Source organism: Coturnix japonica, chromosome 5 (genome assembly GCF_054131305.1).
Source record: "Coturnix japonica strain WE chromosome 5, WE-NBRP24, whole genome shotgun sequence".
In the NCBI taxonomy this organism is placed as follows: Eukaryota; Metazoa; Chordata; class Aves; order Galliformes; family Phasianidae; genus Coturnix; species Coturnix japonica.
Genome location: NC_140667.1, coordinates 24,073,495 through 24,097,882, shown reverse-complemented (window position 1 = coordinate 24,097,882; position 24,388 = coordinate 24,073,495). Strand labels below are relative to the sequence as shown.

Sequence of the window (24,388 nt, the reverse complement as noted above, 5' to 3'; positions counted from 1 at the left end):
ATTTTTAAGACTTCAAACTCCTCAGGACAGTAAGTATCTACTTAGATCTTGTGTAACACAGGATTCATTGTGAGCTCTTGCATCAGAACAATTCAGTACTTTTCCCTCCTGACTGTTCTAAAGTTAAGGCACTTGCGAAGGATGTTCTTTCCTCTAACAGTCTGTGCTTCAGTGAATTAGGTTTCACCATCCCTTCCTAACAATGAGTTTAGCCAGCACTGTCAGATATGCTAGCAATTTCTCACTGTGTTAACCAGAAATATTACCACACCAAGTTGTCTGATAAAGGTTGCTGCTGAAACTCCTGATCCAGTCCAGCATATTAGCACAAATCCACCTTTGGATGCAGCTTAAGGTATTTACTGTGCTCTGGCCAGCTAATGTGCAGGCAAACACTGTTTTGTCAGCTCACTTACAGAGGCAATGACCTGCACAGGGGCAGGGCAGACAGCTGGGAATGGCAGTGTTAAACCAGACAGGCAAGATCAAGTGGAAACTCTCTGTCAAAAGCAAACCTTTTGTTCGGACACTCCTGGAATTTGTCAGCCTTAGACAGCTGTCTCAAGTCGTGCTATAGTCTTGGAAGAGCTCACCCTGATGGGATATTAGTGCTGATTTCAGGAAAGTTTAATCATGTACTTCAAACAGTTCTGGGTACTACAGCCACTGGCACATGTCACATGCATCTGGACTAGCCCTGGGTGGTATACAAGCATAGTACACTGAGATTCTCTCATAGCCAGGTAAGAAAATAATCACACATACAGCATTTACAACTAATAATCAAAGCCAAACCTCACATTCATAGTAACATACACTTTTTCCAGATTAGCGTGCTGCTTCCAAAGACTACTTCCAACTTAGGCACAGTCACTGCTGGTCACAACAAAGTGCAGCTGTAGCAAATTATCTTTAAAAATTATTCTTCATTTCAAATATATAAGCAACACTGCTCATCAAGGCAGAGTAACCATCACTGGAGCACAACACCCCTGCACCAGCCCAGCAACACCACAGAAGTGTTTTTCCATGATCCTTCATATTTTCCTGATCCACCTGGCAGCACAACTGAGATACCATTGCAAGAGAATGACCCTTTATAAAGGGCTATCAGGAATTTCCAGAAGAGATTTCAACCACAGTCTGCTGTAAATAGTTTTATTACATTTCGGAAGTTTTCATCACACATGTGACCATGACATAGACAATTTCTTAGTGCAAAGTGCTCTGCTGACTTGTGAACCAATGCGTAAGCTGTTAGCAAAAGCAGGAGGTTACTTAACAACCAGCCAACACTGCCTTAAGCATACATCTTCACTATTATTCATGACGCCTTACTGTCTCTATCTGTAGACTCAGACCCACCAGCTCACATCAAAACCTCATTTATCCCAAGCATCGGTGACAAGCCCAGCACTTCTCTGGTTGTGTTTCTGAGGACCAAGACACATGCCCTCCAAGCCACTCTTAGCTAATAGCACATCCTTTTACTGTTCAAAACATCACCCCATTTTGGCTGAAAATCCACTTGGAGACCAGAAGAGAGAGTGGGCCAGATGGGAGGAGTTCATCTCCTTTTCTGCCAGCAATGACTCTGATCACCACTACTTGCAAGGAAGACGATACCGAGAGGTACGGTGGTCCTTCATGTCAAACTCATCATGGCCTTCCCTGAGGAGCAAAAACAAACAGCAGTCAAGTGTAAATATGCAGGCAGGAAACTTGCACTTAGCCACTGTTCAAGAGCAGTCTCTAGAAGAAGCCCATTCCAAGGGCTAATTGACAAGACCACACCAGCAAATATGTGGATTGGTTACTCAAGAGACTTGTTTGTAACAGAAACCTGTGACATGCTTTATGAAAAGCTCTGTTCATCTCTGACTGCTGAAATGGGGGGCACAGCAACAAACTTCAGCCCCCCTCTCTGAGGGCTTCATGTAACCAGAGACTCATCTTCAGCACCACATCTGTGATTTGCAGGCACATTAGCAACTTTGATGACAGCAGCTAAAACTACAGCCTGCTCCATAGGACCTTGAAAAATAACTGCTGTGGCTGTCAGTGTATTGGCAGCCATCATTGTCTTGCTACAAAGTAGTCAGTGTTAAGACAGAAGCTTACATCTCCCACACGGAAACCGTATACCTGACATTTTTAATACAGTTTAAGACTTCATGGTCTCAAGCTAAGTATAATTTCCTGAAGCTTTTCTATCTCATCTCCATTTCTGGTCGAATCTAGCCCAGATTATCCATCAGAGTCAATAGAAAAAAAAAACAAAACAAACAACCATAGGAGGTGCTGAACAATAGTCTCCCTTATTCCACACACATCAATTGTTCCAGATAACAGTCGAAACAAAGCGCCCAAACATGCACTAAAGCAGTACAGACAGAACGTTCCTGTCCACGGCCAGTTTAGTGCCTGAAGCCTGGGGTAATCGCTGATCATAAAAAGTATTCCCATTCAATACTACCGTTCAGCTCAGACCTGTGTTCCTCATATCTCCCCACCTACTTTCTGTTCTTCTGCCCAAGAGGAAGAACAAACAAAAGCAGCTAAACTTACCTATGGCCTATCCCTCAGACAAGAGGAGCTGGAAGACTTACCGAAAACAGCGTTGGCAGTAGAGGTCCCCACTGCAGCCATGGCATCGCAAAGTGGCATCATCGTTGCAGATGCAGCACCAGGGTAACTCATGTTCATCACTGTCATCTGCCTCAGCAAGAGCTATGGCAGTTGGAGTCTGGCTCTAATTCACAAAGAAAACAAAGACACAATTGAAACCACAGCAGATACTATACAGGACTTCCATTGTAATGCAGCAGAATGTCAAATAGTTCAAGGGTTTTCAGGCATTGCAAGAAAGTCAAAGGATAGGCTCCATATGCACGTATGTAGGTGGTTAAATAAATACCCAAGATACCACTAGCATTTGCCCATGAATCTGTATTGCTTAGAAGGAAAACACCCTCATTCAGTATCTAGAGCAACATACATCAGCATTGCCTGCACTGTGCTAAAGGCTGAAGCCCAGATCTTCTAACAGGCACCACAGCAACACCAAGTAATGGACTATTCCTACTGCAAAGGAACCTCTGCAATTCTGTGATCCCAAAAGTGCAACGTGGCATACCTATGAGATGGCTGTTTTCAATAATGCTTACAATTAAATAATTTACTGCACCGGGGACAGGTCAGTCAGGTGTCTGTGACTCACATGTCCACTTAATTCTCATAATATACATTAGAGAAGGTGTACACATTTCCATAATGGGCTGGTATCCACTCTGAACGTAGAGTATCTTGTTACCAGTACCTTCCTCTGACGTTTTAAGAGAACCCAGCCAATTGATTACTATCTAGAGATTCTGTTTTGCACATGCTGAAAGCAGTGGCAACCATCCCACTTACCCTGGTTCAGGCCCTGGTACTAGACCATGGTTTTCTTGACCTAATTTTATTGGCAAGTTAAAAATTCTGTAATATTCACCTTGCTAGGTCAGTTCTGGTTGACTTTTCTAGATTTAGAGGACACTTTCTCATTCAGCAGAAAATCAGCCTGAAAGGATTCCAGACAGCAATTCTTTTCAGAAGTAAAAGATGACTCACAGCTGCGCTCAGGATTTGCAGATGCCACTAATTCTCAGCTTGTGTGCTCTGGAGAAGCTAGGTAGTCTTTTCCCCCTCTCAAAACTGACCATGGGGTACATCAAACTTTTCTCGCAGAGCTGCACTCTCCTTGGACCTTAGAGTATATCATTCCAAGAGCCCCTGACCAGCTCACTTACCCCTTGCTTTGTTTTTTTATGTAGGTTCTGCTGCGAGAATCCTGGCTGAGTGGTCTGATCTGGAAGAATGTTGAATCCACATGCTTCATCTAAGGCTGCTTCCTCTGTAAGCTGACAATAACAAAAAGCAAGAACACTCTTGTTTTGAATACATTTGGGAGCCTTGTTCTAAACAAACCTTCCTCTCTTCTCCTTTCCCTCCCCTCCCCACCCATGCAGTAACTGGAGATGATTGGTCTGAACACATCCATGTAGTATTATCCAGACAAACGTGAGTCTGTTCTGTCTGCACTCTGAACAGACAGTGCAACAGCAAGGGCTAGACCTCAGCTAATGCACTACTCTTTGCAGTGCATCTATCAGCAAATGCTCCTCCTGTAGCTGAATGGCTGCACAGGAACTAGTATTGGAAAAGCACTAGGAGAAGGAAGGAATGAGACTGCCCAGGAACAGAAACATGCTCATTAGTAACAAAAACACTGGGAATAACTGAAAGGAAAGTAAGGAAAACAAGGCCACAGCTGCCACTTCTGACCTGTTTCAGCACTCTCTGAATGGCTTCCTCCTCATCCAATTCCTCATCGCTGTCAGGGAACTTGTAAGTTTCCAGTGTAACTGCAGGAATGAGACAAGAGATTGTGACCCGTATCTGCCTCATACTTTGTGGTCACTTACGTTCCAGAGACAATCTTTTCTAGTGAGAGCTGGTTTAGGCATTCTGGCTCTGGCAGAGACACATCATTTTAGAGGGGGAGTGTTTCAAAAAGCACATTACCATATGTTTTTGAAGTTGGAAGGGAAAGATAAAAAGAGAGCTTTGCTTTTAAAAAACACCTCAGAGCATGCTAGAACAGTCTCAAAGAAGAGGGAAAGATAAAAGCCTGTGCTTACAGTTCCAGCCTTAGTCTTAGCTAAAACCTTTCCTGCTGACTTCATAATGAACAAACCTCTACAACTTCACAGATAACAAAATCCCAGCCTGCTTCTTGCAGAACAGAGGAATTAAATAGGTAAAGGTCTCTCAGAAGAGAAATTATTCTGACACAGGAACCTGGTCTCTCTTTCGGGACTGTACTCTTCACTGATACCCACCTTCCTCAGGGTCTTGTCCTCTGAGTACTGCCAGTCTCTTAGCAACCTCTAAGATTTTTTCCTGCCTAGTGTTTTCTTCTCGCAGCTCAGCAGCAGCCTCTGCCAGAAGTCTATTTTTTTCTTCCTCTAGCTGTTTTGGGTCCAGATTTGCATGGGAAACACAATCTTCACTTTCCCTACTCAGGTCATTCAAGTTTCGGCCACTAACAGCTGAAAAGAGACACAGAGAACACGCTGCTGACTCAGCTGCAGTGTTCCTTGAGTACAGCCAACACCACTAAAGCAATTGCATGTGAGAACCTTGATACTTTCCATTTATAAATAAGAGAAGGCATGTCACAACAGGATCTGCACTTTATGTGAAGAGAAGAAAGCGAGTCAATCTGCATTTTACAGGGAGATTACAGAGAAAACACTGCAGCTGGGAAGACAATGGTATCCCAGATTTCTGATGTTTTCCAAGAGAGTACAGACACATTAAGAATAGCAACAGCTTCTCTCTGGGTAAGTGTCAGCTTACAGAAACAGGGCAGAACAAGCTGAGTAATACAACCCAAAGAAAATAACAAAATGGAACTATTTCCCTGGCAAAGACAATGAGAACCAATATTTATTGGGTGACTGTCCTTTGCCAATCCGCGCGTCACAAGGGGGACATAAGGGCAGGTGATTTAGGTGCCCAGTGTGTAAGTTAGGCAGAGCAACACATGTTCCTTTCTCACTATAGCACACACATTAAGAGACAGAAACAGATCTTCAGAAGCCAAAATAGATACCTTGAGGTTGGACTCCCGGACTATAATGCTCATCAATGGAAACTTCCTCAGCCAGCTGAGTTAACAGGTCATCTGTTTGCTGAGACAGACTTCTGGTATCAGGGGGTTGGTGTACCTAAGGAATGAGGAGGGCAATGGGAGAAAGCAAATGTGAGGAAAGTGCCATACTTAATTCAAAAAAAAATATATGGGAACAGTATAAAAAATGCATCTACTGATGTGGGAGACTCAGTTTATAGATATCTGGTGCAACCCTTTCAAGATTTCATTCTCAGTGTTGCCGAATGCAGACAACTCTAACAAATCACCTAAACTAGGCAAAGTGGGGCTGAATGTACAGCAGCTGATGAATCCCAAACCCAGCTCTGCCACTGCCCCTGGTATATAAACAAAGTGTCCTTCTCAACAGTACCTGTCACCATCCCACTAAAGCCCACAAGAACAGCTGCACGTGCATCACTGCTGAAAAAGGAGCACGAGGAAACAATTTCTCAGGAACGAGACCATTGCTATGGCCAGTAATAAAGTAAACAGGAAACGGAGATTTCTGAAGGGAGACACCTGGGCAAAAAATGCTGAAGGACAAAGAAAGGCCAACATGCTGTACCAGCTTAGAATACAGAGCTGGTGACACAGGTGGGAGAGCTTACTGGTCTGGGAGCCTTGGAAGGAGGGTCCCTCCCCTGCAAGACAGCCAACCGGTCCTCCATTTCCTGCACAGATGGAATGGGTCCATGATAGTCCTCCTTCAGTGCAGCCAGCCTAGCTTCGATCTCAGCCTGTGAAGGGATGGACTCTGCAATTCAGAATAATCCAAGGGAGGGGTTACTGAAAACAAATGGCTTCAAGTTGGTTTTATTTTGTTTTTGTTTTTCCAGAATCATACTCTAAACACCTGCGCAAAAACCTCCCTCAGTCCTTAACTCAAAGGAAGAGTCATCGTGCAGTAACTAGATTACTTTGCCACCCTTTTCTCCTGAATCACTGCCTCCTCTTGAGTTTATTCTTCCAATCCTAAGACCAGTGTTAGTGTAACCTCATTTGGCAATCAGCTGACTACAGATACTAGGGACAGGCAGAGAAACACATGTCCTTTAGGGAGTACAGTCCACTGCTCCCACACCCTTTAACATATTCCCAGGCATCAGACTGAAAACTTGCCTGCATTATCAGGTGACCACTTTGGAGTGCCTTTTCCCCCTTAGAGACCATATGCAAGTCCTTTTAAAGGTTTACTTTCCAACAGTCACTCCAAGGCTGTTCCAGAATCTGACAGCTGTGGACTGGGATAAGAGCCTGGTTTTGTTCTCTGTGAGGCAAGATTCACAGTATAACCCCACAGAGACTGGTACTGCTGTGACTCAGCACAGCAACACATAGGATGATTTCTGCAAAATGATTTGCCCCCCCCCCCCTTCCATTCTGCTGCTACTGTGCCCAACACAGACTTTTACCACCAAACAATGAAAAAGGAGGGAGTGATTTCATAGGTAAGACACTGCCCCAGGATTGTGAAGCCATTTCAAGAGAAATCCCAAGTGGAAGATTAATCTAGAACCTGGCCACTGTGGCAGCTCTGATCACATCACTGCCTTCAGTTCCCTAAGAAGGCAGATACTGATTGCCCAGCACTTCCCTTTCCCTCCCATAGTTTTTCAAGTAGCAGTGTTCCCTTCCAGGGAATTTCTGGTGCCCTCCAAAACTCACTGGGTTTCCTTTCCTCCCTGAGCTTCTCCAGTCTCTCTGCAATAGCTCTATCTTCTTTGGAGAGCCCTCGGTATCTGGAGTCATCTTGACTGAGTGGTTTTGCATCTGCTTTCTGTTGTCCTCTCAGATGCTTTTGCTTAGCCTCAAACGCTGCTACGCGCCTGTGACAGGGATGGAAAAAGACAACTGAAAACAGAGGTTTAAATCTTGAGATTTGAAAACATCCTCTGTGAGCACAAGCTATTTGAAGGACATCAGCATAGAAAAGAAGCCTCTCATTCCTGTACCAGGCTCTCCCATACCAGCACAATGAGGCACTGCTATGAATAAGGAAAACCATAACTCTCAGGTGAAGCAGCCGTGACACCATTTCTGAGGAGACAAGGAACATTTCACCAGCAGACTTATTTCCAAGCCAACCACAATCAGTCAAAGATTAACACAGGCTGCTGTTTGTGAGCGTATTCAGAATTAGTGTCTCCTTCCACCCTCCAAAACAACCAACAAAAAAAACCAACAAAAAACCCACAAAGCAAAAAGCCCATCCTTTAATAATACTGAACAAGCAAACATTCACATCACAACCTCCTTCTTTTGCTGGTCTCTATGAGGACAGAGGGGTTAAGAGCTGAAGGTCTGAAAGGTTACCCTACAGCGGAAACAGGTGGCTGATCAGTAAGTGTAACTCACTTTTTGTAGTTTTCTGGTGGTGACCATTTTGCTGAACTGCTTTGAGATTCTTGTCTGAAATATACAAAAACATCATTATCTCTGAACTCAAGGCTCCAGCAATGCTTCAATCATCTATTCTCTCAACCCAAGAGGAATCAGAATATGTGTGTATAGATCACCTGGTACAGTCCTTTCATGACCCCATTAATATAGTGATCAGCTTATGAAAGTGACTAAGATGATACAGCCGCTTTGGACAGGAGGTGACTTCATTTCTAGTCCTATGTTCTTGTTGTTTTGCATTTGGACAAAATTTGTTTCATTTACTCTGGACACCAGGAGGAGCTGAAAGACTCTTGGCCTCCCAGAGCCTGCACGCCCCAGTTCAGCAAGCAGAGAGCGCAGTTAGGTAGGACTCCCAAGGTAATTAGCTTCCGTACAGTACAGCTCCCTGAAAGGAGCAACAAACACAGAATTATATAATGCAGAAGCTAAATAAAACGTTACAGAAATAATTATGTAATCACCAGTATCGTGACGACATCTTCTAGGGCACTTGAACATCAGTCAATCCTGTGTAACTGTTTTCTGCCTCTCTGTGTTTGTGTCAAGCTGCTGACCTATGCTTACATAAGGTAGTTAGCACACTTTATTCATTCTTAGAAGGCACAGTTACCTGCACTGTGCTAAGGACAGGCAAAGTCAAACAAGGGCAACACCTTCACTGGACTATTTTCAAGGGTTCAACCATTTCTAAGGGTTCAACTGTGGAAGCTGGGTGAGTGCAGAACACCAACTCACGCAGCCTACAAAACCACAGCCAACACACACTATCTACCTGCTATCCACGCAGGGAAAAATTCCTCCTGCTCTAAATCCATAGTACCGATATTAAACAAACAAGGGAAGGAAGAGGCCACCAAACTACCATGCATCTGAAAGATCACCCTTTCAAACGGCAAAAATATAGCGGGGCTTATTCTGGCCTCTCCTAGCCGGGCCATCACGGTCTACCCACGAACACTGGGAGGAAAAACCAAAGGCAGGAAGCAGGGCAGCGTGGCACTTACCCGGTGATCTTCCCGTGGCACTGCTTGCACACCTTCTGCGGAGCGCTCCCGCAGCGGGGCACCGTGGCGCTGCAGCTCAGGCAGGCCGAGCAGAAGGAGCGCCCGCAGCTCCTGCAGCCGCACTGCGGGGACACGAAGCGGGCGGATCAGCTCCCGAGCGGCGGAGCGCGGCGCGACCCGCACCGGGCTACAGCGACGGGACGCACCGACGGCCCAGCCCGGCCCCGCCGACCCCTCGGCCGGACTTGCCTCCTTCTTGAAGAGGCTGAACTTGCAGGCACACCCGTAGCAGCGGCCCTCCATGGCCCTCCCAACACCGCCATACCACGCTCCGCAGCGCCGCGTTCAGCCGGCAGGCACCACCCCGCCCCTCCGCTTCTGCGCGCGGCCCGACGGGAGCGGGTACGGGGAGCGTCGTTTGAAACACGGGCGCTGTGACAGAAGCAGCGAACCGTCACCAAACTGGATCTGGAACCTGAGTTTCAGTTTTTGTCCAGGTGAGGAACCAGCTGTACTATCAGCGTGCCAAACTTGCCCTTATTTTCTGCCTTACTCTTGTTTTCTTGGTGCTGTAGCCTCAACTTATGTCAGGGAAATACACTTTAACAACAAAAACAAACCTAGGAGTGGTAGATTTTTGGGGTGTGTTTCTGTAGTGCTTGATTTCAGGCTGCTTTCGTCTCATAGAAGTGACTGGCAAATCTCTGTCCTGGTTTTACAGATTAAGAGAGCATGTTGCTCAAAGGCCCTGACTCACCTCCCAGATAGGAACCCTGACAGTCCCAAGGCAGGTAAGGTTGGGAATCCTGGACACAAACACTCCTCATCTCATTTCCACAAGCTCGTGGAAATGGCTGTTTGAGCACAGACCTGTTGTGTAACAGCTGCTTGTACATACACAGGAATACACTTATACATGTGTAATCATTACTGCTGTTACTCTGATTTTTAAGATTAAATCCTTACATATTGGTTTTCCAGGCTGTATATAGTATGTGATGAACTCTGATTAGAGCCTCTCAAAATCAGTGCTCACATTTGAATCCTAAACCTGTGACCATGGTGTCCCTGGTGTCTGTTGTCTGGTGAATAGTAATTCATGTATCTCAGAAACTGAATGTTAATAGCAGGCCTCTACCTCATTATTATACATGGGCAATGCCCACTGTGGGCTGATAATTGTCTATTAGATGCACATCCTCTTCTGCTATGCAATTGAGCGTACCTAAGCTCATAGCAGGTGTCTGAATTGTTTGAATCCTCCATTTAATATTCACAGCTAATGGCAGGTGAAAATGAACAGTGGTTAGTATAAGAACGTTCTAGATGTTGCGTTTCCCTGTTTGGTGGGCTGCAAATTTGTAGCAAAATAACAAATTTAACTGAAGTCTGAAAGCAGGAATTCAAAACACAGCTGGAGAAACATTGAAGCTTTTGATATCTGCAGAAGGGAGTGGGATATAGTCTGGAACACAAGTGGAATCTCCAGCAAACCTGCACGTTCATTAAGGAAAGCAGTTAACAAAGACCCCTAACATGACTGATGAAAGGTGGAAATGTTAGACTTCAAAAAGAAAAGCCCTTCCTATGAAAGAGAGAACTTATGAATAATGTATTTCAGAAAATGCATTCCTAAATGCAGCCTACATCAGTACTGTTGAATTTGTGCTTTCAAAACAAATGAGAGTGGAATTTTTATAGACAGGCTTTCTGCCCCTTAGGGCTTATGACTTGCCTGCAAGAAGGGCTTGCTTACAAATAAAGCACCCTGGTCATGCCACATTCCCACATCTAAGCTTCCTATTTAATACTATATTCCCAGGGACTAGTTGCAAGACTAGAATTCCTGTATGCAGTAAATTACTGTTTCATGTGTTGTTCGTGTTTCTCTTTTGAATTTGTGAATGTTAAAACACTGAACCTAGGAAGCCTGATAGTAGAGCCCCACATCTGGCCATGAAAAGAAAATCTGAAGTAGTACTTAGGTTACCATCAAAGCTGTCAGCACTGCATATTTAAACTAGGGACCCATTCAAGTTTGCACTGGCAGTTATTACTTTTTTCCTCCTTGGAAGTCAGACCCAGAGAGAAGAATTAGCATTTATACAGTCTGAAGTTTAGGGTCTCAGAACAGCCTTTTCCCCTCTTCCACAAACACACACAATCTGTATTCCAGTTCTGTATGGAGAACATAAATCCAGCAGGCTATGAGCCGTGCTGAACTGGAAGACATACATTTGACATTTGACATACATACATGTCATACAAAACGTTACTGTCTCCGAGGTTGGGTTCCTCCAGCTCTCATTAGCCCTTTGAGATCAACAGTTATTACCCTCCATGAATGGGATTATACTTACAAAAACTTTGGAAGATCATGGAGTTTGCATCCTGAATGAGACCCAAAGTACTTAGGCACCCAGAGCCACGTTTGATGGGTTTTGCCTGCTGCAGCTTGTTAAAAACAGCACCAGTTTTCAGCAGACTAGTGCACCTTCTGGCTACAGTACAGGTGTAGCCCTCAGGTACTGCATCCAAATTACCTGCCACACTGAAAAAGGAGAATAGACCATATTCTACTATGTCAGCATTTCTCCATGCAGATACACAAACTGAAGAAAGCATTTTATTAGTAAGATAAAGAGATAATACCACACAGGTACTGTCCCAGGCTTATGCCACAGACACCCAAGTGTCTCCTCCTCGCTTGATTTCCTCAATAGTTTGCATAGCCAGATCAGCTCATAAGAACTACAAGTATTTGTTGTCTGCTTTACATACAGTTTCCTTCCACAGTGCAGCCAGGCTCTAGACCTTTATGCCCACAGCTCATCAGATGTTCTTCTGAGGGTAAAAATTATCCAGTGCTTAAAAAGCAAAGCATTACAGATCATTAAAAAAGAAAAATCTGCATAATTCAAGATTTTCTTAGTTGCCTTCCTGGCACTGGGAAGTCAAACTGACATTTTCTATGTGCTGTTCTTCACAAGGATACAGTTGCTGCAAGAAAATTTATTACATTTTATTGTATTCGAGCTTTGCAGTGGCATTTTACTTTAACTTGGTACATCAAGAATTAACAGAATGTTAATGTCCAGAATAGTGATTTTTTTTTTCCTCTTCTTCAGACTTATGAGAGGGAGGAGATGCCACTCTGAAGTCAAGATACTTCACACACCTAACATAATGTTCTCTAAAGTTATTGGCTCTATTTCTATCCAGAGGGCTTTCCATTATGTTTTCAGGCCTCATTTTGAAGAAAACAAACAAGCAACAAACGAAAACCAAACATGGTAATATCCCAGAGAAAGATTTCAATACCTGACACAGGCCATAGCTTACTTGTACAAAGTGGCAGCAATATATACTTCCCTCCATTCCTTCTCTCTCACTGCTGGTTCCTGCCATTCTTAAGTTTCTTCAGTCAAGTCTGCTCCCTGCTCTGTTTCTGCTTATGCAAGTAATGCAATTAGTTGAGTTGAAGTGCTGCACAGGAATGTTAACATGTATTTTCAGTGTGAAGTTGTCATTTCCAGGCTAACCACTGTGCTTGTACCTACTGTATAAGCAAGCGTGGCTTCAAAGCACAAACGAATGTGTCTGAAGGTTTTTCTATATGAATACTGGAATGCAGATTATGGTTACATAGTAGTATTGTCAGAATACAGGCCCCAGAATACAAGTTGCTCCATTGCAATACTCCAGAACTTTCATGGGTGGTTTCTAATGCTACAGGTAACAGAAGTCTCTTACAAAACAAAAAAAAACAAAAAAAAAAAAAAAAAACAAAAAAAGTTGTTTTTCCACTGTATCTGACCGAGAAACACCAGCAATGGGATTACTGTAACAAAAAGCTTAGAGCCTCAGAAGCAGTGGCTAGTTGTTCTCATACTTTCATTCTGCATTTTCCAGTTCCCATCTGTATAGTGTTACCTATGAAATGTATAGCTCAGCTTGAATCCAGGCAACTCCCAAACTGTGTCACTGTGAAATTCAACCAGCACAAAGTTTGCAGTGGAAGTGAAGTCTGAAACCTTCATTGTCCCACAATAAGGGCCAGCTGCTGGTGACGTAGGTCGGCTTCCGTCATGTATGAGCAAATAGTCATAGGTGCATCTGTCACTATCCTCCAGCTCAAAGAATAACATTTTAAGAGATACCTGAAGGAAACACAATGAAATTACAGTTTCTGGATTATATCCATTTCTGTTAGCCTTTGTATTTAGAAAGTACTTATTGTTTAAAGCCTTTATGTACAAGCCCTGTGTAAATTCTGTATTCGTCCCACATCCTGACCCTATGTTATAATACAAATCATTAGTAGATTGTTTGCGTAGTTCATAAGCATTTGGTCTGAAAGGAGAAGCAAGAGATCAAGATCTATTTTGTATGCTTTAAATGTCTTTCTCAAGAAATAGCAAACAACACCTGTGCAGTATTTCAGTTTTCTAATGGGAGCTCTTACCTAGGGATTATTATGAGCAAAGCCTACAAAGTACAAGCTGAACTCATAAAAGTTTCACATACGTGTGTTAAGATTTTCCCTTGATGATCACCTCAAATACCAAGAGCCAGCATAAGGTCTTAAACTGAATTTATGCGTTCAGATTTTCACTCTGAGAATGCCGTTACAGCTGTTATTTTACAAGGCAAAGAAAAATTGATTCCATTAGGGAACATCACTGCAACCAGTGAAAGAATCAGTCCTTTACCTTGTATCCTACTGGAGAGCTGATGACCCAGAAGCATGCCCGGTTTTTGGGGTATTTATTGGGGTAGTTTGGAGAGGTGATGACTCCACTGGGGTCTGTGAAAGTACCTCCACAATTCACTGAGTAGTAGAAAAAACAGAGAAAGGTTTATTAACAAGTATTTTGACAGTAGAAAGAAGCTTGCTTGTACTCTTCTGTATTCTTTCTTCAAGCCAGGAAAGGATGTGCTACAAAGAAAATATTTCAGCAGTGGATTTTCACTGCTTAGCATTTTTATCAGCAGCCGTACTAAAGGAACTGAAAACTTTGCTGCTAAAAAGAAAAACACCTTTGGAGGACAGGGAACAGATGAATCTAAAGCTATATTTGCCATATGTGTTACCACAATAACGTAGCATTCTTATGGAAATACCATACAGCACTTTCAGACAAGAATTAGATTAAGTATTAGAGATTGCATTACTGAGATAAATCTAATGCCATCTAGAAATTACTCCATCAAGCCCAATACAGGAAGAGTAAAACAGTGATATATTTTTAAGATGTCTTCAACTCACATTTTTAAAAGTTTGCAGTTTAAGCTGAAATAAGACAATAACCACTTATTTGTTCACTGCCTTCGGATTGAAAGCATCTTGCAGCACAACAGAATTTTCTGCAGCAGTCCACAAAGCATTCTGTATGCTTGTGAAACAGACTTTCGATAAGTAAATGCAATAAGCACCGAGTTTCATGCAGCAGAACAGAGGTGTTGAATTCACAAAGTATAAGTTACCCAAGGTTATTCTCTCCTGTTGCCTAAAGTGCCCTAAAACCCTTGATAACATAAGAACCAGATCTTGGGTTTGCTTCTCTTTGGCATGATTTCTCTCGGCATTTTGCAGTCTTTTTGTTCTTTGCTTGCACTGCTCATGTTAGTCACAGTCATTACATTGTTCTTATTTACATGAATTCTTTTAAAGATGTGAAGACGCCCAGCAGAGGCTCTGAGAAGAATGTTAATGGTTACACAGAATTACTAGTGTGAAACCCGTGCAACCTCCTGTTTTGCCTACTGCTAACCTTCAGCATCATCACTGCTCATCCTACCATGTTAGTAATGCCTATGGAGGTGCAGAGATGAACAGATAAACCTGCCCTGGATTATGCATTCAAAAATGTGCAGTTCCTCCACGCAACTACAATACTGTACTCCAAGCTCTTTCAAGGAGTGTTCATACCCCTGCTATAGGAGGCTTTGAATCCTGTGGCTGTAACAGTCTCATCACTTGCAAACTCTACCAGCATTGTTGATCCCGAAGCGACGATGGAAGGCAGCGGCCCTTGCCCACAGTATTTGTCCAGCAAGACAGGAGAGTTCTTGCTGTTTCCACTGTAAACTTTCACATAGTCGGATGAACAGTCTGAGGAGGTTTGGAGATCAAAAGCCTCAAACTGCAGGAATACCTTGAGAAACAAGAAAACACATGTTGGATTTATTGCTACATACAGAGAGAAAGATTCAAATTACCTAAGTGTTATGAAGTGAGTTAAGAATTTTTATTCATGTTACTATCCGTATGTGACTGCAATTTTACTGCCTGTATAAGAGGAGTATAGAATTCCAACTGGCATTGCTGCTGCTGTGCCCAATAACTGATGTTTCATTACTGCTTATCCTTAATAAAAAAACCACATGATCTTAACTGGATAAAGTAGTTATATAGTAATGTTTTATGATATTATCAGAAGCGTTATGAAAACTATTGAGACTTTCTTCTTATTCACCATATAACAGAATAAATGTCATAAAGATAAAACAATGGGGTGTAGTCCTGATGCTGTTGTTCAGACTTTCTATTAAAAATTACCTTATTCCGACGGATGCGGATCAACCACAGGCAGTTGCTATTGTTCGGGTATGGGGATGGGTAATTGACAGAGGAGAATGAGCCTTTGGTTTTTGGCAATACAGAGCTACAGCAATCTGAAGGGAAGAACCAAACAGTGCTGAAGAGAATGAGAACTACACAAATCTTTCTGCAATTCCAGACAATTCTCTCCAACCATTATGATCAGTCAAGCTTGTAAAAAAAAATATGCCTACACTTGTGTTGATGTTCCCTGGTATAAAAACTATTCAAAACCATTACCAAATTAGATCTACTTATAAGTGTACTTGCTACTATATCTACTAATTTGATTATTTTTAAACAGTAGGACTTCACCCACTTATTTCAGTTTACTGAAAAAGATCTGGATCTTTCATTAACTTGCTTAACCTTGATCAATAGCAGTTCCAGTGACATTAGTACATAAATTCCCATCAGCAAATGTATGCGCATTCTTAGATGCATGCAGAGTAAAACTTAAAAGCATTCTGTCAAAGAATGGGATAGGCCCTGAGGAAAAATTAACACAGCACTGAAGTCAGGTTATTAAGGTGGGGATTGGTATACAGTGTCTGATCTCATGTATGTTAGTTTTTCTCTCACTCCTTGCTTTCGCCAAGAGAACTGGACCTTTTGTCCTTTTTATTGTCTGAAGGGGTCTGTGTCAAGTCTGTGTTTTTGGTGTACAAATCTAATTAGATAATTACACAACAGTGCTATTGGAGAGTGATTCAACACCCAGCCCAAGAACACTGTTAAATACTTTTTGTAGTTATCTTTGGGACTGTGACAGGTGCAATTAAATTGAAAACATGTCTTATTTGCAGTTCAACTGAAAAGTCATTGCTGGTAGGTTCCTCTGTACCTACATACACAAGTGAAGAAATGCTGATTCTTTTTAGTTACTGATGACTCTTTAACTTAATTACTCACACAATTCAAAGCAGAATTTGGCACTAACTGTAGTCGTGTTTCTTACTCTTCCTGTGGAAACTAATTGAGTAACGTATCTGAAAAGTCAAATACTTTATAGATCAATTAGCCTATGCACTGGGAGTCAGCACAAAAACTGCACATGGCAGGAGCAAGTCTGGTGTCTTACTTACACTCTTTTGTGCCTCTCAGCTGAAGAGTTCTTGCTTTGGAAGAATGTTAAGTATTTCTAGACTTCAGATACCACAGCAATGAGTAAGAAGTTGATGTGGGCAAGGAGTTAGATAACTGAACAAAAAGCTAAGGGAATTCCTCCCAAAGATGTTCCAAGCCTAAGTGATACCCATACTTACAGCCCCACAGTCATTTTTTAAGTGAAAGAAATTGGAAACCCACTGGCACTACTGCGGAATGAACACTCTAATCGTGGCTGTGGATTGCTCATATGCTTTCCAGCCTTCAGAGCTTTCCTAAAATAAGGAACTCACAGAAGCACTTCCATGATTTCTAGTGGATTTTGCTTATGTCAGAGGGCAGGGAATAGGTCAGCATTACTCAATGACAGCATACTACTGAAAGCAAAGTGTCCTTCCCGAGAAGACTGCAGCTTGGCACAGGGACAGTTCTGATCCACATACATAGCAACCCTCTTGTAGAGCTGGGGAGAGATGGGTGGTGGGCTGAGTTCCTCTGGGGATGACTGGCAATGGTTGCAATAAAAATCAAGCTGGCTATCTTACTGCACTTACTGCACTTGTAGAGCTTGTTGATTTTAGCTACATCCAAGTTACTTAGCCCATCTCTCTGCCCAATGGGCACCAAAGGGTTAGGAACTGGTACAATAGTTGGTTTCCCAGGAGTGCTGGAGAAATCATACCTGTAGAAATAAGGAAGTCATATTTCTAAATCATTTCTATTAAGTATGAACTTAATCATACTTGTGTGCCTCATAATTTTTATTTCACTGTATTGTTTAGAAGTCGATTCATGCTAACATAAATGAAGGAGATGGTACATGATGTAAGCTTGTATGTTATGAACTAGAATGATGGTAATAGTCCTGGATAAATACTTTTCACGAGACAGAGTACATTTTAATGATGTTAAAAAAAAAATCCACCTTCTCTCTGCACCCAAATAGTGTTGTCTAAAATGAATGCAGTAGTAACTAGTAACTGCCCAGCATGGACTACCAAACTGTTTTAGCTCAGTGACTCAGTCTTTGGAACACACCCACATCTAAGGCCTCTAGTAAGAGACATGAGGAGTATAGTGACAGAAAGCATCATCCTATGTTTTTTTCCTTGCATCAATATCAATTCTGTTTTCCAAGCATACTGCTGACAAAGCATACTCACTCTTATTACAGCCATTAACTCAATTGTAAGCTAACAGCAAAAAGAACCATTCCCTGCACAGAATGATTTTTTCTCCCTAGATCCGAATAGATCCTATGAAAGCACACATTGGAAAACTCACGCTCCGTAGTGCATCACAGAAGAGTAGTCATAAGGAAGGCCCAGATTTTTGGAGTTCACTTTTCCAAAGTTTCCTTGTTCTCCTGTAAGGCAGAGCAACTTTTCATTTAGAGAAGTATTATTGCTATCAGACACTGCCTGCTATTGACACTGTCATAATCCTAATAAAAATAAATTGGTGTACAAATCATGAAGTCCTTGCACACTTGAACATCAGAAAGTTTTGGTTGTTTTGGGAGATCCATGGGAGCTTTTTCCCACTGAACCTAGTAGGTTTTAGAATATAAACTGAGGAAAACAAGAAAATGTTTCAATGTAGTCCATGATTCTACTTCCATTCTTCAAGAAGATATATTTGTAAATGGAGGTGGAGAGATAAATACATTTCAGTACATTATAATAGACATTAGAAGCATCCAGCTTATGTTCCAAGAGCTGTGTTCACACCTTCACAGAGAAAGCTGTCTGGCTATCTAGATCAACAAGTTTGAAGTGTATATGACTGACTCACCAAGCTTCTTCCTGAGCCTTTCCACTGTGCATCTGCGATGAACTGCTAATACAGGGGTATAAGACCTCATGAGAAAGATACTAGGTTTATCTGTTACTCACACCAAAGTTATCAGCTATATTCTGGCTTTGATCAAATCCGTCAGCAATGGCTACAGTCAAATGATATAACTTACTTGAAGAATGGACACCCTATAAAACCAATCAGAAACAATCTGTCCAAATACAACTGCTGATAATTTTTCCCTCAGCACAGCTGCTGAGCACCTCCCCACTTCATCTGTTTAATCTTAAACTCCTGTAATAAAGAATCATTTTGATAAGGGGCTGGTGACCAATAGCGTGCGTTCTCTGAGGCACAGCTGGAGGGAGTTCCATTCCATTTTAATATGAATGCACCTATTTCTCTCCATTGCCTAGAGGGCTTTTGAATTGCATCCTGATCCTCTTGTCCATTAGAGGTGAGCAGTGTCAGAGCAGAGCTGAATGCAGTCAGCATTGCCCTGAGGCTAACATCCTGACCACTGAGCACTCCTTAGTTTATTATCTGTACCTCTGTTATTGTAACCAGGGGGTTGTAAACAACAAGCCATCTGGACAAGAGTTCAATGCTGGAAACTTATCAGAAGATTCTCCTGACTATCTGACTCTTGAGTTCACTCAACTTGGCTGGCAAACTTGCAATCAGAGCCAGTCTCTTCCCGTAATATCCATCTGTGTTGGTCCCAGTGAGGGCTAAGAAATGCAAAGAGAAACTTCTAAATTATGCAAGGTATGGGAATGAACATTATTTTGGAGATTTTTGTAGCTCAAAAAACTGCGTGAAAGCTCAAACTGGTTCTCATTAGCATTGGCTTTCCCTGCTCATTACCTTTTTATCTCAGTTCCTCTTATCTCCTGTACTGACTTAAAGAATTGTCAGTAACTTCGCAGCTTCTTTTGAGTTAACAAACTGAGAAGAGAGCATTTCAAAGGCAGTGAAATGTTGCAGCATGTGGCTACTGTTTGGCATGTAGATACTGCATTGAACTCCTGTCTTTAATAGAGGAGTTACAGTAGCCTGGCTGGACAAGGGCATTGTCAGCGAACTGCTACCTTGTAACATGATGGAGAGCTGAAAGCTACCTAGGCGTGGGGACTTAAGCCACTGTCTCCACTAAAAAAATAAAATAAAAACCTTCCAGAATCTAAGTGCAGTGACTCAGAAGAGTGAAAAGGAAGCTCTGAGTACAGTTTTGTTCCCAAGAATTTTAGGAAAAACAAGTAGAGATTCAAGTAGTGGACAGTAAACAATCAGGCTATACTGTCAAAACAAAGGATTTGGATAGCTTCCAAGGTTAACTGAGGGGGGTAAAAACAAACCCCAAACATCCATAGTTATGCAGTCCTGGCAAGGGAAAAGCAGATTATGTGGAAAAACTGGGAGCCTACAGAATGTCTTGAGCTCTATTTGTGTACCACTGAAGTCATGAGGATCTCCACCATCAGCCCTATTAGCCACATTGTTTTGTTGTTTTTCTATAAACAGATGATGCACACTAACAGCATTCATAAACATAGATATCTTTTCAGTTCATTTCCCCTGAACGTCTTTGCCTTCCCACCACCACCCCCCACCCCTCCACCCCTTGTTGCATAGTCTAGTCTTCCTTCCACTTCCCCTGGTCAGCTCAGACCATAGACAAAGAGCATAAGAGCATCAGAGAGAGCACTACTAAAAAGTAGTTCAGGAATATCCTTTAAGAAATCCTGTTAATAAAACATCATGATCTAACTGGACGATATATTCCACTGCTTTACCAACTTTGTTTCCAGAAGTGTTTTCCTAATGTGACCTCAGTTCAAGTGATGGTAACTGCTTGCTGCTTGTGCTGCCCACCTCAGAAAGCAAATGATTCCTTTTCTTTTTGCAGCATTTCATGATTCTTATGATCTCGGTCTTGTGAGTAGAAGTCACATCTGGGCTCAGAATGGCAATCACAACAAGAATTTAGAACTACTTTTTGGCTGCACTTGCTGCAGAGTACCAAACTCACATTGGACAAGAAATCCCACCACAGTGCATGCGCCTCTGTGGCTATTCAGCCAGGTGTTAATGATGATGATTATGTGCACTGCTGTTCTCAGAAGAAATATTCACCTACATCTCACAACATTTGTTTTCTTTTAACACTGAGGGGGCTTACCTGCCATAATGTGTTCCCACATAATTTTGACAAACTTGTCCCGATCACTTCGTGCCTGTTCATGGATGAAACCCAGCGCATGGTTCATTTCATGCTGAATTGCTCCTTTATCCATGCAGCCATTTTTCACCAGGCCTACTGCTTGACGACCTCCAATTTTTCCAAAGTAAGACCAGCAGCTAAGAAAAACCAACGGATAACAAAAATGGTTGCATTCAGCAAATACAAAAAAATACATATACTGAATACACCACACTGGGCCTCCAGATATGCAGCCAGACCAAAATAGAAAAGAAACCGAAAGACATTTTGTATACTTACAGGCGCAGGAGACAGGGAGCTTACCTCTGTCCACGTTCCACATACACATAGTCAGTTTCTGTAGTGCGATTTACAAACTTGACACAGGTCAATGTGGAGACCTCTTGTAGAGCATCAGCAATCCAAGACCTCTCTGCCAACGCTAAGATGAGAAAGGGGCCAGAAGTTTTACTCGCTTAGCTATTCAAACGTAAGTTTCAACCACAGAATATGTTTCTGTAGATCTCTACAGCACTCTTTACCTATTTATCCTGCAAGTGTAATGAAGAAAGGCACAGAGCCTTCAGAGATCAAGTTGATCAGATTTTGAAGGAATATGGAATAATTACAGCTAGTCCATATGCATTCTGCAGGAGGTAGCTGATGAAAAGCAAAAGACTGGCATTGTTTCCTCCATTTAGGCAGAACATAAAAAATTAAACAGTTTGAGGTATAAATAATTGGATTAAAATATCCCAAATAAACCATCTGACCCTAATTAAGTTCAGAAAAAAAACCAGCTTGTTTATCAGAGGTGATGAATGTCTGCCACACACCCCTTGAAACCATTTGAGACATCCAGTGTTAGGAAGCTCAGAAACTCAGTGTTTCTGTTCAGGTACCAAATATAGATTGGAGTGTTTATCTGCTCCTGAACATTTTAGCCTATTTTGGCTTCCTCAATTATGAGTCATCTACAGTTATCTTTCATATCAATTTCCTCATCTTTAAAGTTTGGAGAGAGCAAGGCAGAGAGAATAACCCCTACCTAACCATGACAATTAGATACATTCTAAAACACATGGGCAGAGAAGCAATTAAGACACAAAGGCACAAAGATTTCCTTTTCTCAGGAATGGGAATTGGGTCCAGGCTGCATTTTGCTTCAGTTTCAGCTTCCCTTTAAGGTATTTCAGGAAGAGTCTCCAGGAAAGCCTGACATCAGGGAAGCCAAAATAAGGGAGAGATGGAAGACCTACACAGCTCATAAGATGCCTTCCGGAACAAAGCTCTCCAGATGAAGGCCCTGCAGCCTTTTCCACTGGACGAATCTATTTATGACATATTTGCAAGAAAGTCAGTGTCTAAAAAAAAATTGCTTCTAGTGGTAATTATGACAAATACTTTCCTAGTGTGGATAAATTATGTATTTTTTTCTTCTTTACTTGCTAAATATCAAAGTGCATAGTAGCTAGCAGAAATGAACTGTTATTTGCAATTAAAATTAATTAACTGGTATTTATATAACAAGTACTGCTTGATTTAACACATTTTAGTGTTTATGCCTAGAATATTTGGAGTCTTAGCCAAAGTGCCGTAGGGCCAAGAGATTAGCAGAAGAGACACGCTGATAAGCTCTCATTTGGACTCAGAGTCCATCTGATGCATGGCACAATACCATAAAATGCAAGAATGAGGACTAAAGAATCAATGCTAGCCTAACAGTGTCCATTTGTATACACTTACAGAAATCAGACGAGATGCTAACTGGAACTTTGACTAGTCCATCCTGTGACTTGGGCCATAAACAGCTCTCACAATTGATTGCACTGCGTTGTCCTCTTCTCAGGAGAATGTCTCCTTCATGCACAGCTATTTCACTGTCTGGCAGATGAAGAAAATGAACATTCAAGGCACTGAGAGGTCAAAGAGAAGTACAAAATGGAGATGAGAGTGATAGACTAACCAAACTTTTGTACCTTTGGAAATTGTTTCCAAACAACGTGACAAAAGATAAGTGAATTCAGTTTGAGTGAATCTAGTATACATAGTATGCGAAGACTGGTCAGGCTTGCTTTTCCTTGCCATATATTTATCACAAGCTGTAGCTACTGGTTATGATGTCAAAAACATATAATAGTTTGGGGTACAGCAGAGATGGAATTGACTCACATCACACAGGGAAGAAATCAAAGTCAAACATATACTCATTTGTTGAGGGCAAATGTGGAAAAGAACATTCAAAATAATTACTCAGTAGTAGTTCTTAGTTTCTTTTATTGCAACAGCATAAATAATCAAACCATAATCAAACTGAATGTAACTTTAAAACACATCTGAATTTCATGGATTTTCTTCCGTGGATGTACTAAACATTTACAAGAAGAAAAATGTACCAAATATGGTAGTATTGAGAAGCAACCCCCCACCCGAAATTCGCAGTTATTTATAGAATAGTTGCAGTCAGACTCACCTAAGTCACTGTTTCTTGTAGCTATCTGGAAAAAAAGTATATATTTTTATGCACACTTAGCTCAACAGTGGAAAAATTCTATTATGTAGAATTATGGCAGTTTATAAATAATTTTAAGAGTCAGAGCAACACAGCAACAGCAATATGAAGTCTCAGCATCTCAGAGCAGCAACACACCTGGACAGGTTTACTTAGAACAAAGCTATAGAGAAATGCAAATTGAGTTGGCAGAAGAAAGCACTTCATCTTCAAGTTTCTGAGATGATCTTCTCTGCTCTGCAGCTCAGCTCTCAAAGCCGTGGCTAGCTTACTTGGGACAAGCTTTATGGGAAAGCTGCCGTTAACAAGTGCAACAGAATTAGATAACTAGTAGTAGTTTCACAAAATAAACAAGCTGCAGGACCTCAAGAGAATTGTCAGGCTCTTATTTCTTATTTATCTTCAGAGAAAACAGAGGAAGTGGAGCAATAGGAAAGAAAATCCAGCAACCTTGAAGTGACTCATCTTTAAGAGCCCATGAACTGCTGCAAATTCCCTCACTGCTGACCCAGGGACAGGATATCTGGTAGTAGTCTGTTTACAGCAAAACTCAATGTCAAAGAACTCTTTGATCCATCTGTACTGACCACCTGTCCTAGAAACAGCTTTGCACACTGCCAGGAGCCACCCTACTCTGCAGAGCCCAGCCCTCAGCTGGATACTGCTGGCCCAGAGCAATGGAAATGTGTTGGAAATAGAAGCTGACCATTGTTTCCCTCTGCCTCCCCCCTGTCACCCTATTATGCAATATTACATCATCACTGGGGGCGACTGTATCATTTATAAAACCATGAGCTCCCTGACTTTTGGCTTCCCATCTCTGGGATGCCTTTCTTCATTTGATGTCCATGAACAGAAACAAGCCCAAAGAGATGCACTGCACTGAATCCTAGAAAACCCACAACATAAGAGCAAGCTGCACAATGGAGATGCTTGCACTGAGGCCATGTGAGAACAGTCACAGGCCTGCTCCAAGTTTCAGTGTCTGTGCAAATATCCAGAGATAGAGAAATGCCTAAGGACATTCAGAACATTAGGAAGCAAACAAGATATATGT

General features: G+C 42.0%; 2 protein-coding genes and 1 long non-coding RNA gene across 5 annotated transcripts; 1 reads left to right on the top strand and 2 right to left on the bottom strand.

The window, feature by feature from the left end:
• Positions 1-1,144: 1,144 nt before the first annotated feature.
• Positions 1,145-9,488, bottom strand: ZFYVE19 (zinc finger FYVE-type containing 19). 2 transcript variants are annotated; one of them, XM_085550267.1, is made up of 11 exons: positions 9,358-9,488; positions 8,218-9,230; positions 8,057-8,110; positions 7,367-7,527; positions 6,310-6,455; positions 5,660-5,774; positions 4,884-5,093; positions 4,327-4,406; positions 3,792-3,902; positions 2,610-2,752; positions 1,145-1,671 (listed from the first exon to the last, which is right to left on the bottom strand). In XM_085550267.1, exons 5-11 carry the CDS (start codon positions 6,367-6,369, stop codon positions 1,605-1,607), a joined length of 786 nt encoding a protein of 261 aa, XP_085406393.1. In that variant the 5' UTR covers positions 6,370-6,455; positions 7,367-7,527; positions 8,057-8,110; positions 8,218-9,230; positions 9,358-9,488; the 3' UTR covers positions 1,145-1,604. The 2 variants fall into 2 exon arrangements, with proteins under 2 accessions (XP_085406393.1, XP_015719940.2); XM_015864454.3 differs by having other exon boundaries at positions 9,109-9,230.
• On the top strand, positions 9,410-15,622 carry LOC146760718 (uncharacterized). Of its 2 annotated transcripts, XR_014947137.1 has the most exons (4): positions 9,491-9,605; positions 9,830-9,899; positions 12,237-12,401; positions 14,783-15,622. It is a non-coding gene; the product is annotated as an uncharacterized LOC146760718 (long non-coding RNA). The 2 variants fall into 2 exon arrangements; XR_014947136.1 differs by lacking the exons at positions 9,830-9,899; positions 12,237-12,401 and having other exon boundaries at positions 9,410-9,605.
• Positions 12,110-23,987, bottom strand: LOC107314720 (embryonic protein UVS.2-like). The gene is made up of 11 exons (XM_015864245.3): positions 23,470-23,987; positions 23,293-23,317; positions 22,566-22,703; positions 21,144-21,261; positions 20,799-20,977; positions 18,104-18,185; positions 17,374-17,501; positions 15,671-15,786; positions 15,041-15,266; positions 13,821-13,939; positions 12,110-13,268 (listed from the first exon to the last, which is right to left on the bottom strand). Exons 1-11 carry the CDS (start codon positions 23,536-23,538, stop codon positions 13,038-13,040), a joined length of 1,431 nt encoding a protein of 476 aa, XP_015719731.2. The 5' UTR covers positions 23,539-23,987; the 3' UTR covers positions 12,110-13,037.
• Between the last annotated feature and the right edge of the window lie 401 nt (positions 23,988-24,388).

Excerpts from the sequence above, each read along its gene's own strand:
- LOC107314720 (XM_015864245.3), bottom strand. The coding sequence starts at position 23,538 with ATGAAGTGCTTTCTTCTGCCAACTCAATTTGCATTTCTCTATAGCTTT. Across the intron at positions 21,262-22,565 it reads TAGCATCTCGTCTGATTTCT|CGTTGGCAGAGAGGTCTTGG; the intron begins GTAAGTGTATAC and ends TTCTCATCTTAG. Across the intron at positions 13,269-13,820 it reads GCTCTCCAGTAGGATACAAG|GTATCTCTTAAAATGTTATT; the intron begins GTAAAGGACTGA and ends TGTTTCCTTCAG.
- ZFYVE19 (XM_015864454.3), bottom strand. The coding sequence starts at position 9,411 with ATGGAGGGCCGCTGCTACGGGTGTGCCTGCAAGTTCAGCCTCTTCAAG. Across the intron at positions 8,111-9,108 it reads TGCCACGGGAAGATCACCGG|ACAAGAATCTCAAAGCAGTT; the intron begins GTAAGTGCCACG and ends TGTATATTTCAG. Across the intron at positions 4,407-4,883 it reads AGGACAAGACCCTGAGGAAG|TTACACTGGAAACTTACAAG; the intron begins GTGGGTATCAGT and ends TCATTCCTGCAG.